This window comes from Dendrobates tinctorius, unplaced genomic scaffold (genome assembly GCF_039654945.1).
Source record: "Dendrobates tinctorius isolate UK_male_01 unplaced genomic scaffold, ASM3965494v1 ptg000097l, whole genome shotgun sequence".
NCBI lineage: Eukaryota > Metazoa > Chordata > Amphibia > Anura > Dendrobatidae > Dendrobates > Dendrobates tinctorius.
In genome coordinates this window covers 30429431-30443945 of record NW_027361765.1, presented here as the reverse complement: position 1 = coordinate 30443945, position 14515 = coordinate 30429431, and the positions used below count along the sequence as shown (strand labels likewise).

Here is a 14515-nt window from a genome sequence, read left to right as displayed (position 1 = left end):
GACGACCTTAAGAGATGGTGGGTCCTAAACAAAGGACACCCAACTAATAACTGTAACAAAGACAGGTAGTACTGGGTTAAGTGCTAGCTCTATATTTTTTTTTTTTTTTTACAAGAACTATGTCTTGTGACCACTAGGTGTGTCAGTCTACTGGATGAAGTAAAGTCGAATGTGCTGCTGATGAGTCACCAGCCAAAATGTGAGCTGTAGCTGAGAGAGACGTGCCAGGGTTTCTCTCTCAATGGAGACTACGCTAAGCAGTCTGTTTGTGAAAAGCTGCAGAGGATCGTGTGGAAGCTGCAACTTGTTCAGTTTAAACTGTGCGCAAAGTTGAACATTTCTGATAAGAGCTGGAAGCTCGGGCTCAAGGGGATTCTGTGCCTTTTGTGTGTATGAACTCTGCTCCGGTCGAAAGAACTGTAATCTTTTCAGGGTGAACCCGCACTAACATAGGAGATCATGATTAAATGGACAAGCCGTGTGCAGAGAACCGCAAGTGTCAGTGGTTGCTATGGACAATAGCCATTTTGTTTGACAGATCTGGTGCTTCAAGAGTTATGCCACAAGTGTAAAGAAAGGTACCCTAGTCCACAAGGCTCTGTCCTGGATCCAGTGTTGTTCAACATTTTTATAATTGATACAGATAAGGGAACTGAAGGTAAACTAATCAAATTAGCAGACACTGCAAAGCAAGAAGGGATAGCTGACACTAGAGAAGACAGAGAAAGGATTCAGAAGGATCTAGATAAGCTTGAACAATAGGCATCGACTAATACAATGGAATTTAATAGGGAGACATGCAAGATTCTACATCTGGACAAGAAAAGCGAAAATTACATCTATAGAATGGGAGGAATAGAACTAAGCAACAGTACATGTGAAAAAGAATATGGGTATACTAATAGATCACAGACTGCACATGAGTCAACAGTGTGATGCAGCAGCAAAAGAAGGCAAACACTGTTCTAGGATGTATCAAGAGAAGCATAGAGTCTAGATCCAGTGAAGTAATTATCCCCCTCTACTCCTCCTTGGTCAGGCCTCATCTGGAATACTGTGTCCAGTTCTTTGCACCACATTTACAAAAAAAAAAAGACATTGAAAAACTGGAGTAAGTTCAGAGAAGAGCTACCAGGATGGTAAGCGAACTGCAAAATATGTCCTACAAGGAGAGGTTTAAGGATCTGGGAATGTTTAGGTTGCAAAAAAGAAGGCTAAGAGGAGACTTAATAGCTGTGTACAAACATATGAAGTGATGTCACAGTTTAGAAGGATCATCCTTATTGTCATTTGCACATGGAAACACGAGACACAATGGAATTAAACTGAAAGGAAGAAGATACAAATTAGATATTAGAAAAAAAATTTTGACAGTGAGGGTGATCAATGAGTGAAACAGGCTGCCACGAGAGGTGTCAAGTTCTCCTTTAATGGAAGTCTTCAAACAGAGGCTGGACAGACATCTGTCTGGGATGATTTAGTGAATCCTGCTTTGGGCAAGGGGTTGGACACGATGATCTTGGAGGTCCCTTCTAACTCTAACATTCTATGATTCTATGACTGGTATAAATTTTGAGAACATCAGCTAAAAGATGAGCCACATTCATTTAAGACAGATAAGGAGATTTTGTGGTTAATCTGTGGTGCTGGTATCACATATAATAGATCCAAGTCCAGACCGAAAGTATTTGCGGTTTTACTTTATTCAGCCAAAGTGTTTCGAAGTAACACAGACTTCTTCATCAGGACAAGAACGATGTGTCATCTGTGTTTTTCGAGTCTGATGACCCACTGGACCTGCAGCAGCTGGATTTATAAGTCATGGAATTAAAATCAGGTTAGTATATAACCTTATTTAACACCCTTCTCTCCCTCGGATAAAACCCTATTGCTCTGTCTTTTCCCTCCTAGTTTTTTCCAAATTCATTAAGAGCACACGCCTGTTAACAAATTTGGTGCATTTTACAGCAGCGCCCACTTCATCAATGCCAGCTTGGTGAATCAGGGCTACATTTCTAAAAATAGAGCTTTGATTTCCATGTGAAGCACTTTTTCCAAAAAGTGTAACGTCAGTACAGTAAAAGACATTGATAAGGCCAAATCCCGATTTCAGATGCCATATTCTGCAGGCTATGAAGTAAAGTCCAATAAATCTGGAGTCACTAAGAAATAAATATGAATGGCCTATTTACAATACTGCAAGTATATCTGCTGGAGGTCAACTACAATGACTGGTTAGCACTTAAAAAATAAAAAAATCAACCCAACCCCCTCTTCTTTTGGCATGGATGACTGACTATTATACAAGTGTGGCCTAATGTGATTTTCTAGTTTATGCTGCTTACAGAGGTTTTCCTACCATAGAAAGTGATGGCAGATCTCTAGGATGAACAATCACTTTCTGATCGTTGGTCAAGCTAGAGGAAAGGGGGTTACATTTGCAGGTTTTTTTTTTTATCCCAAGAAAGCAGAGCACTACACTCCAATACTAAAAAAAAAACTTCTCTAACACCATCAGTTCAGACATGCTTATTTCAGATCACTTAAATTCCTGGTAGGACAGGTAAACAGTAAAAATTGTACAAGACATTCATTTGCTTACCTCTTCCTCTTCTGCCAACCGAGACTCCCGGACAGCGGTAGGGAAGACTCGGGGAGTAAATTGGATTTTAATGCTGCCACATTTTCTGGTGGGAGGCACGGTCTTTTCAGTCTTGTATTTTTCTGCTAATGACATAAAATCACTTGCAAAATTTATAGTGCATGCTTACATTTAATCATCATATATGAATTAGCTTTCACAGTCAGCACTGTATGACCATGCCTTTATCTTCTACAATTATACCCTAGACGTCATCATTACCAGTAAATAAAAGTTTTTCTTTGCTCTTTGTACTATAAAATAAAGACAGTTTGGAGCAAAAAAAAGAACAAATATCGCAATAAAAGAACACAGAAGATGGACCATTAGGTATCAATCCTCACAACATCAAAAAGCTTTCTACAGACCAATAAAGTAGTGATACTTTTTCTGAAATAAGGTTTATAACCATGACCTGATAATGTTGTGTGCCTGCGTCACACCTGTCAAATTTCTTCTTCAAATAATAGAAAGGAGAGGTTGTCAAAGATAAGAAATGTACTATAAAATGAAATGGACCAGTGGGCAATACATGGTTAAAAAAAGGGTAAAACAAGGGAAGAAAAAGAGGATAGAAAGAGAAACTGTAGGAAGATGGCGATAGAAAACTGCAATGGGCACGGTACGCACCCCACAACAGACAGAGCGAGGCTGCAGTCTAAATATGGCCAAAGGTTCACTATGGTCTACCAATATTATAGAGGTTTTTTGGACCTTTTCCGTGGGTCCAGCACTGAATTTCTGCTGCTGTTCACAATGTCTGTTATTGTCATAAGCCAATATCTTAGCTCAACGGCCTGTGTCGGCAATTTGGGCACCATACAATGAACTGAGCTCAGTTATTGGCTGCAGACAATATCAGACACCAGGTGAGGCGGCAGAGACTCAGACTTGGACCTAGGAATGGAGACTGAAAGATGCAGCTGGGGAAAAGATTAAGATGCAAATTTTTTTTCTGCAACCAGATTGGCAGTTTTTAACACATATAATATGAACTCTCTACTTCTGTGGGACAACAAATCCATGATGCCAAGTTCTGACATGGGTTTCACAGTAAAACTGGACTCGCACAATATTTAGGATAAATAAGAAATTACCATAGATCTGTCACTAACACAACCATGGCCTTCCCTGTGTTCTACCAGACATGTAATGCACACATATCAAAGTTACCCTGGATGACCACGGCTCTTCCAGGATATTTTGGAAGACTTATCAAACACTGAAAATACTGTAGGAAGAAAAGATTATACTGTACTGCTTTGAAAACCGCAACCTCTACTGCGCATGTGCAAGATATCAGCAGCCGGAAAAAAGGATGACAGTGAAAAGGTGGGTTGAGATTGTGTGCAGCTTCAATACACAGACTCTGGCAGTGAATAGTTTGACAGCGCGTTCAGAAACAATATTAGCATCATCCTGGGATAGAAGTACAAAGTAAGAAAACCATCCTCATCAGAGTAGAGGTGATGTATTCCAGAATGTATGAAACATTAATTCCAGCTCATCCACCTGGGGCTCAGACACCAGCCTAGCCCTGGCCTCATATCAAGTATAATAGAAAAAATTGGAGTCCAGCTCAACAGGACTGGATTTTCCTTTTCTTATTTTTCAAGAGACATTATAGTAAATGCAAAAGAAAAATGTACATGGTCCACATGACCCAGTCGACGTGTTTCGACTCCACTAAGCAGTCTTACTCATCATTTTAGTAGGGAATCACTCATTACAACATCATATGGCAGAGAGTTCCAAAGTCTCACTGCTCTTACAGTAAAGAATCTGCGTCTGTGAGTATGCTTAATCCTTCTTTCCTCCAGACGTAGAGGATGCCCCCTTGTCCCCGTCACAGGTGTAAGAGTAAAAAGATCATTAGAAAGGTCTTTGTACTGTCCCCGCATATATTTATACATTGTAATAAGATCACCCCTAAGCCCTCGATTTTCCAAGCTAAATAACCCCAGGTGTAATAACCTGTCTTGGTATTGCAGACCCTCCAGTTCCCTAATAACCTTGGTCGCTCTTCTCTGCACTCGCTCCAGTTCAGCTATGTCTTTCTTTTACACCAGAGACCAGAATTGTACACAGTATTCTAAGTGTGATCGCACTAGTGACTTATATAGAGGTAAAATTTTGTTCTCCTCATGAGCATCTATGCCTCTTTTAATGCATCCCATTATTTTATTTGCCTTTGCAGCAGCTGCCTGACACCGGCCACTAAATGTGAGTTTGTCGTCCACCCATACACCCAGGTCTTTTTCAGCGACAGTTTTCCCCAGTGTTTTACAATTAAGCACATAATTATACATCATGTTTGCTCTACCCAAGTGCATGACCTTACATTTATCCCCATTAAAGCTCATTTGCCATTTATCAGCCCAAGCTTCTAGTTTACATAAATCCTCCTGTAATATAAAATTGTCCTCCTCTGTATTGATTACCCTGCAGAGTTTAGTGTCATCTGCAAATATTGAAATTCTACTCTCTATGCCCCCTACAAGGTCATTAATAAATATGTTAAAAAGAAGCGGGCCCAAAACTGACCCCTGTGGTACCAAACTGCTAACCGTGACCCAGTCCGAGTGTGCTCCATTAATAACCACCCTTTGTTTCCTATCCCTGAGCCAGTTCTTAACCCACTTGCACATATTTTCCCCTATCCCCATTGTTCTCATTTTATACAGTGGGGAAAAAAAGTATTTAGTCAGTCAGCAATAGTGCAAGTTCCACCACTTAAAAAGATGAGAGGCGTCTGTAATTTACATCATAGGTAGACCTCAACTATGGGAGACAAACTGAGAAAAAAAAATCCAGAAAATCACATTGTCTGTTTTTTTTTTCATTTTATTTGCATATTATGGTGGAAAATAAGTATTTGGTCAGAAACAAGCAATCAAGATTTCTGGCTCTCACAGACCTGTAACTTCTTCTTTAAGAGTCTCCTCTTTCCTCCACTCATTACCTGTAGTAATGGCACCTGTTTAAACTTGTTATCAGTATAAAAAGACACCTGTGCACACCCTCAAACAGTCTGACTCCAAACTCCACTATGGTGAAGACCAAAGAGCTGTCAAAGGACACCAGAAACAAAATTGTAGCCCTGCACCAGGCTGGGAAGACTGAATCTGCAATAGCCAACCAGCTTGGAGTGAAGAAATCAACTGTGGGAGCAATAATTAGAAAATGGAAGACATACAAGACCACTGATAATCTCCCTCGATCTGGTGCTCCACGCAAAATCCCACCCCGTGGGGTCAGAATGATCACAAGAACGGTGAGCAAAAATCCCAGAACCACGCGGGGGGACCTAGTGAATGAACTGCAGAGAGCTGGGACCAATGTAACAAGGCCTACCATAAGTAACACACTACGCCACCATGGACTCAGATCCTACAGTGCCAGACGTGTCCCACTGCTTAAGCCTGTACATGTCCGGGCCCGTCTGAAGTTTGCTAGAGAGCATTTGGATGATCCAGAGGAGTTTTGGGAGAATGTCCTATGGTCTGATGAAACCAAACTGGAACTGTTTGGTAGAAACACAACTTGTCGTGTTTGGAGGAAAAAGAATACTGAGTTGCATCCATCAAACACCATACCTACTGTAAAGCATGGTGGTGGAAACATCATGCTCTGGGGCTGTTTCTCTGCAAAGGGGCCAGGACGACTGATCCGGGTACATGAAAGAATGAATGGGGCCATGTATCGTGAGATTTTGAGTGCAAACCTCCTTCCATCAGCAAGGGCATTGAAGATGAAACGTGGCTGGGTCTTTCAACATGACAATGATCCAAAGCACACCGCCAGGGCAACGAAGGAGTGGCTTCGTAAGAAGCATTTCAAGGTCCTGGAGTGGCCTAGCCAGTCTCCAGATCTCAACCCTATAGAAAACCTTTGGAGGGAGTTGAAAGTCCGTGTTGCCAAGCGAAAAGCCAAAAACATCACTGCTCTAGAGGAGATCTGCATGGAGGAATGGGCCAACATACCAACAACAGTGTGTGGCAACCTTGTGAAGACTTACAGAAAACGTTTGACCTCTGTCATTGCCAACAAAGGATATATCAGAAAGTATTGAGATGAAATTTTGTTTCTGACCAAATACTTATTTTCCACCATAATATGCAAATAAAATGAAAAAAAACAGACAATGTGATTTTCTGGATTTTTTTTTCTCAGTTTGTCTCCCATAGTTGAGGTCTACCTATGATGTAAATTACAGACGCCTCTCATCTTTTTAAGTGGTGGAACTTGCACTATTGCTGACTGACTAAATACTTTTTTTCCCCACTGTATATCAACCTTTTGTGTGGCACCGTATCAAAAGCTTTTGAAAAGTCCATGTACACCATGTCCACTGCATTCCCTTGGTCCAGTCTGGAACTTACCTCTTCATAAAAGTTTATCAGATTAGTCTGACAGGAATGGTCCCTTGTAAACCCATGTTGATATTGGGTCATGAGGTTATTCTTCTTCAGATACTCCAGTATAGTTTCTCTTAGAAAACCCTCCAGGATTTTACCCACAGTTGAGGTTAAACTTACTGGCCGATAATTTCCAAGTTCAGTTTTTGTCCCCTTTTTGAATACTGGCACATTTGTCATACGCTAGTCCTGTGGTACAGACCCTGTTATTATGCAATCTTTAAAGATTTAAAGTAATGGTCTATCTATGACGGTACTTAATTCATGCAGAACTCGGGGGTGTATCCCATCCGGGCCCAGGGATTTGTCAATTTTAGTGATTTTTAGACGCCGCCGTACTTCCTGCTGGGTTAAGCAGGTGACATTTAATGGAGAATTTTTATCACTGATCATGTTATCCATCATGGGATTTTCTTGTGTGAATATTGTTGAAAAAAAATCATTTAGCATATTGGCTTTTTCCTCATCCTCATCCACCATTTCACCCATTTCATTTAAGGGGGCCAACACTATCATTTTTTAGTTTCTTACTATTTATGTAGTTAAAGAATATTTTGGAATTATTTTTACTTTCTCTGGCAATGAGTCTCTCTGTCTCAATCTTTGCTGTCTTGATTTGCTTTTTACAGAATTTATTTAATTTTCTGCATTTATTTAATGCCTCATCACTATTGCTTTAATTCTCTAAATGCTTTATTTTTGTCCCTTATTGCGCCCCTTACAGCTCTATTTAGCCATAGTGGTTTCCTCCTATTTCTAGCATGTTTATTCCCATACGGTATATATTGTGCACAGGTCCTATACAGGATGCTAATAAACGTCTTCCATTTCCTTTGTGTATTTTTATGTCTCAGGATATCGTCCCAGTTAATTGCACCAAGATCATCTCTCATCCGTTGGAAATTTGCTTTCCTGAAGTTTAGTGTCCTTGTAACCCCTCTATTAAACATCTTATTAAAGGATACATGAAAACTTATTAATTTGTGATCACTATTACCCAAGTGACCCCCCAATCCTTATATTTGATATGCGGTCTGGTCTGTTGGTTAATATTAGGTCTAGCAGTGCCCCCCCTCTTGTTGGGTCCTGAACCAGTTGTGAAAGGTAATTGTCTCTCATAGTTGTCAAAAACCTATTACCTTTGCTGGAACTGCAGGTTTCGGTTCCCCAATGTATTTCAGGGTAGTTGAAGTCCCCCATAATAATGACTTCTCCTTGAGTCGCAGCTTAATCTATTTGCTTTATGAGGATATTCTCTGTTGCTTCCATTATTTTTGGAGACTTATAACAAACCCCTATCAGTAATTTATTATTTTTCCCCCCTCCCCTTATCTCCACCCACAGAGACTCTACATTTTCATTAGATTCACATATATTATCACGCAGGATGGGTTTTAAGGATGATTTTACATATAAACACACACCTCCACCTCGCTTATTTGTACAGTCATTTCTGAACAGACTATAGCCCTGTAAATTAACCGCCCAGTCGTGGCTCTCGTCCAGCCATGTCTCAGATATCCCCACCATGTCATAATTATGTTCCAACAAAATTAATTCCAATTCCCCCATTTTGTTGGCGAGGCTTCTGGCATTAGTATACATGCACTTTATGTATCTCTCTGTACCTTTATGCTTTCTTAAATTATTAACTGTTCTAACCCCACCCCCCATGCCACCCCCACCCCCAATTTCATTATTTGTGCCCAGGTCTCTATCTGCACGGTCTTCACCTCCTATAAAAGGAATACCCTCCCTCCCAGTCCCTAGTTTAAACACTCCTCCAACCTTCTAGCCATTTTCTCCCCCAGCACAGCTGCACCCTCCCCATTGAGGTGCAGCCCGTCCCTAGCATAGAACCTGTAGCCAACTGAGAAGTCGGCCCTGTTCTCCAGGAACCCAAACCCCTCCTTCCTACACCAATTCCTGAGCCATTATTAACCTCCCTAATCTCCCGTTGCCTCTCTGGCGTGGCACGTGGTACAGGAAGTATTTCCGAAAATACCACCATGGAGGTCCTTGCTTTAAGCTTGCAGCCTAATTCCCTGAAATCATTTTTAAGGACCTTCTACCTAACTCTAACTTTGTCATTTGTGCCAATGTGCACCATGACCGCTGGATTCTCACCAGCCCCTCCCAGTAATCTGTTAATCCGATCAGCGATGTGTTGGACTCGAGCGCAGGTAGGCAGCACACCGTTCGACGATCCCTATCTGTTCCCCTAATAATTGAGTCCCCCCACTACCAGCACCTGTCTGGCCTGCCCTGCTCTCCTATTTCCCCCCTTACTGGAGCAGACACTCATTGCTGCAGCAGTGCAACCCCTGCACTGACACGCCCCTCTTCTGCCAACTTAGCAAACTTATTGGGGTGTGCCAGATCAGGACTAGCCTCCCTGGTGCTCTTCCCTCTAACCCACCTTCTAACTGTCACCCAGCTAGCTGCTTCACTGTCCTGCAGCTCCAACCTAGCATCCCCCCCCCCTCATCTATCCCATTGGGCATCTGCTCAGTGAGCAGAAGACTCCTTTCCATATTGTCTATGGATCTCAGTGTTGCCAGCTGCACATTTAGATCCAGTATCTGGGCTTCCAAATGCACAACGTGCTCACATCTCACACAGCAGTATGCACCTTCGACCGGCTGTTCAAGGATTTCATACATGCAGCAAGACGTACACTGGATTGCATTGGCAATAGTGGCGCACATCCTAATGGGGATTGCACCAGACAGAAAAGATAAGTAAAAATAAATAAAAAGTATTAATAAAATATAACAGTAATTCAGTAATGCCTCCCTTGGAAACTCCCTGAATCCAAAGTCACTGAATCACAAGTCACACACTTAACACAGTTCGCACTTACGCTCAGGTCACACTCAGCTCGTTCACACTCGCTCAGGCAGAAGATTTAAAAGAGATTTTTTTTTCTCTTTTAACAGCAAACCACCCTGCTGCTCAATGCACTTCCAAAAGTCCAATGTTGAGGGATCATCCTTATTCTCATTTGCACATGGAAACATGAGAAGCAATGGAATTAAATTGAAAGGGAGAAGATACATATTAGATATTAGAAAAAACTTTAAACTTTTTGACAGTGAGGGTGAGGGTGATCAATGAGTGGAACAGGCTGCCACGAGAGATGGTGAGTTCTCCTTCAATGGAAGTTTTCACACAGAGGCTGGACAGACATCTGTCTGAGATAGTTTACTGAATGCTGCTCTGAGGTCCCTTTCATCTCTAACATTCTAGTATTCTATGATAATATAGGAACCTACACTGGGTGCAGAATTATTAGGCAAATGAGTATTTTGATCACATCATCCTTTTTATACATGTTGTCCTACTCCAAGCTGTATAGACTTGAAAGCCAACTGCCAATTATGTAAATCAGGTGATTTGCACCTCTGTAATGAGGAGAGGTGTGGTCTAATGACACCAACACCCTATATAAGGTGTGCTTAATTATTAGCCAACTTCCTTTCCTTTGGCAAAATGGGTCCGAAGAAAGATTTGACTCTGAAAAGTCAAAAATTGTGAGAGGCCTTGCAGAGGGATGCAGCAGTCTTGAAATTGCCAAACTTTTGAAGCGTGATCACTGAACAATCAAGCGTTTCATGGCAAATATCCAACAGGGTCGCAAGAAGCGTGTTGATAAAAAAGGCACAAAATAACTGCCCATGAATTGAGGAAAATCAAGCGTGAAGCTGCCAAGATGCCATTTGCCATCAGTTTTGTCATATTTCTGAACTGCAACGCTACTGGAGTATCAAAAAGCTCAAGGTGTGCCATACTCAGGGACATGGCCAAGGTAAGGAAGGCTGAAAAACGACCACCTTTCAACATGAAACATAAGATAAAACGTCAAGACTGGGCCAAGAAATATCTTAAGACTGATTTTCTAAGGTTTTATGGACTGATGAAATGAGAGCGACTCTTGATTGGCCAGATGGATGGGCTCAAGGCTGGATCAGTAAAGGGTAGAGAGCTCCACTCCGACTCAGACGCCATCAAGGTGGAGGTGGGGTACTTGTATGGGCTGGTATCATCAAAGATGAACTTGTGGGACCTTTTCGGGTTGAGGATGGAGTGAAGCTCAACTCCCAGACCTACTGCCAGTTTCTGGAAGACACCTTCTTCAAGCAGTGGTACAGGAAGAAGTCGGTATCGTTCAAGAAAAACATGATTTTCATGCAGGACAATGCTCCATCACATGCATCCAAATACTCCACAGCGTGGCTGGCCAGTAAAGGTCTAAAAGAAGAAAAAATAATGACATGGCCCCCTTGTTCACCTGATCTGAACCCCATAGAGAACCTGTGGTCCCTCATAAAATGTGAGATCTACAGGGAGTGAAAACATTACATCTCTCCTAACAGTGTCTGGGAGGCTGTGGTGGCTGCTGCACGCAATGTTGATCGTAAACAGATCAAGCAACTGACAGAATCTATGGACGGAAGGCTTTTGAGTGTCATTGTAAAGAAAGGTGGCTATATTGGTCACTGATTTTTTTTGTTTAGTTTTTGAATGTCAAATGTTTATTTCTACATTTTGTGTTGCTCTATTGGTTTACCTGGTGAAAATAAACAAGTGAGATGGGTATATATTTGGTTTTTAAGTTGCCTAATAATTCTGCACTGTAATAGTTACCTGCATAAACAGATATCCTCCTAAGATAGCCAAATCTAAAAAAACCCCACTCCAACTTCCAAAAATATTAAGCTTTGATATCTATGAGTCTTTTGGGTTGATTGAGAACATAGTTATTCAATAATAAAAAGAATCCTCTCAAATACAACTTGCCTAATAATTCTGCACACGGTGTATTTGCTACCATCAAAAATCCAATCCTATCTGCATCAGATGCCGCATTTAAACTGAGCCCCCATGCATGTAAATAATTGTAATATATTGCAAACCATACGTCTGCCAAGTCGTCGGTCTGCCCAGTGCATCATAGAAGTGTGAGCTACAAAATAATCCAGAATTGAATCAGAAGGGAACTGAAAGTAACTGGATACATAGTCACTGTAAACAATGTTTCTGTTTTCACTCTCACCCCTATAATCCTTCACTTTCTACCAACCCCTCTTATCCCTACCCCTAGTAAGGAACTGGTTATCTCTCCCTCCCACCTCCTCATCCATCTCACCTCCTCCTCATATCTGTTCCTTAACATACAATCCTCTGTCTCCAAACACAGACAGCCCCTTCCTGCTCTTTCCTGCTCCCACCTGCTATCACTGTCTCTGCTCCTCCTCACTGCTGGCAATATCTCTCCAAATCCGGGGCCTCATCACCACATCCCCATAGTCACTTCCACCTCCCATCCACACTCTATCACACATTTCCGTAACCTCTCGAACCTTATACCCATTCTCCCGGACCCCGCTTCCCCAGTCTTACTAACAGGAGCTCTATGGAACGCTCGCTCTGTCTGCAACAAACTTTCCTACAGCCATGATCTTTTTATTACTAAGGCCTGTTTCACACATCCGTTTGTGTCCGTCAAAATCCGCCGTTTTGCAAAAAAAACAGATCCGCCATTTTTCTTGGCGGATCCGTTTTTTTCCCATTGAGTTGCATTACCGGCGGATCTTGACGGATGGCCATCCGTTGGATCCGTTTTTTGCGGATCCGCCAAAATTTTGACGTCCGCCGACATGCCCGAACGGACCATGCAACGTTTTTTCGAGCGGCCGGATCCACATTTCTCACTGCGCATGCCCGAAAGACTTCACTCAGCCGCAAATTTAACCCTAAACTCTGTTCTGGTGGCTGAAAAATTCTCTCTCTCGGCAGCGGTTCCTTTAAAATTCTTCCTTTGACGGATCCGTTAAAATAACGGTCCGGTGCCAAACGTTGTGGTCAGTACAGGAACAGATCCGTTATCCGACATTTTAGCGGATTTTGACTGACCAAAAAAAACTGATGTGTGAAACAGGCCTAACAAACTTTCCTTCCTCGCCAACATCAAAACCTGGCTCACCCCATCTGACACAGCCTCTCCAGCTGCACTTTCATATGGTGGATTCCACCTTTCCCACACCCCCCACCCCAGCAGCAAGTTTGGCGGAGGAGTTGGTTTTCTCCTGTTAGATAACTGTTCCTTCACCTAAATCCCACTGCCATCCTCTGTTTCCCTCCCTTCCTTTGAGGTGCACTCTGTATGAATCTACTCCTCCTCCAACTGGCTGTCATTTACTGTCCCCCAGGGCCAGCCACCACTTTCTTACACCACTTCACTACCTGGCTACTTCATTTCTTCTCCGCTGACATCCCCACTATCATCATGAGCGACTTCAACATCCCCATTTACACTTCCCGCTCAGCTGCCACTAAACTTCTGTCTCACTTCCTCCTTCAGCCTCGCTCAATGGTCTTGTGCAGCCACTCACAAAAGATGGCCAGACATTGGACCTCATCTTCACCTGCCTCTGCTCCCTATCTAACCTCTCTAACTTCTAAAGCAGTTCCCGCTTTCTGACCACAACCTATTTACACTCTCTTCTACTTGTCCACAATCCCCATTCCACAACATTACAGACCCTCGCCGAAATCTTAAAACACCTCGATCTATCACTCTGTGAATCCCTTCTCCCTCTTATAGACAAAAGTTCCTTACACAATGCTGCCACTTTATATAACACAACAATAACTGCAGCTCTGGAATCAGTCGCCCCTCTCACATATACCAAAGCTCGCAAAATCAACAAGACAACTAGTGTTAAGCGAATATCTTCGGTTTCCCACTTATTTGGCAAACTATAGCGCTTGCCGAATAAGCTACAGCGGGAACCCAGCTTCCTGGATCACGGCGGCTGAACCGCTGATCGCCACCGCAGCTGCATGTGTCGCGGCTGTGTTACTGTCACAGCACATGCATGGAGATCCCAACAAACAGGCTCTCCATGCATGTACGGTGATAGTTACACAACCGCGTTACATGCAACTGCGGCGGCAATCAGCTGTTCAGCCGCCACAATCCAGGTATCCGGGTTACCGTTGTAACTTATTTGGCATGCGCTATAGCTTGCCAAATAAGCGGGGAAGATATTCGCTCAACTCTAGTTGTCTGCTGATTTTGCGAGCTTTGGCATGCCATGGTTAGGGTTTTGAACTGAAGTCAGCAGCAAAACAAACCTACTTCTCATCTCTCATATCCTCCCTGTCTCACAACCCTAAACAGCTATTCAACACTTTCAATTCTCTCCTCCATTACCCAGCACCTCCTACCTCTCCACTCATCTCAGCTGAAGACTTTGCCTCATTCTACAAGCAGAATATTGATATCAGAGAACGCTTTGGCCTACAACCCCCAGAGCCCTTCCTCCTAACAACTTAGCTCTCCTCCTCCAAAACCAACTTCTCCATCATTACAGAAGATCGACTTTCCGCTCTACTCTCAAGATCACATCTGACCACCTGATCCCAACCCACTTCATCCCAAACCTCACCA

General features: G+C 42.6%; 1 protein-coding gene across 2 annotated transcripts in view; it reads right to left on the bottom strand.

The window, feature by feature from the left end:
• The window catches only part of DNAAF4 (dynein axonemal assembly factor 4), a 61834-nt gene that overhangs the window by 25433 nt on the left and 21886 nt on the right, over positions 1-14515 (bottom strand). The window contains exon 5 of one of the 2 annotated variants that reach the window (XM_073587018.1): positions 2603-2724. In XM_073587018.1, the coding sequence (XP_073443119.1) occupies positions 2603-2724 (122 nt within the window). Of the gene's footprint in view, positions 1-2602; positions 2728-14515 lie in introns of both variants that reach the window. The other variant, XM_073587017.1, reaches the window with a different exon arrangement.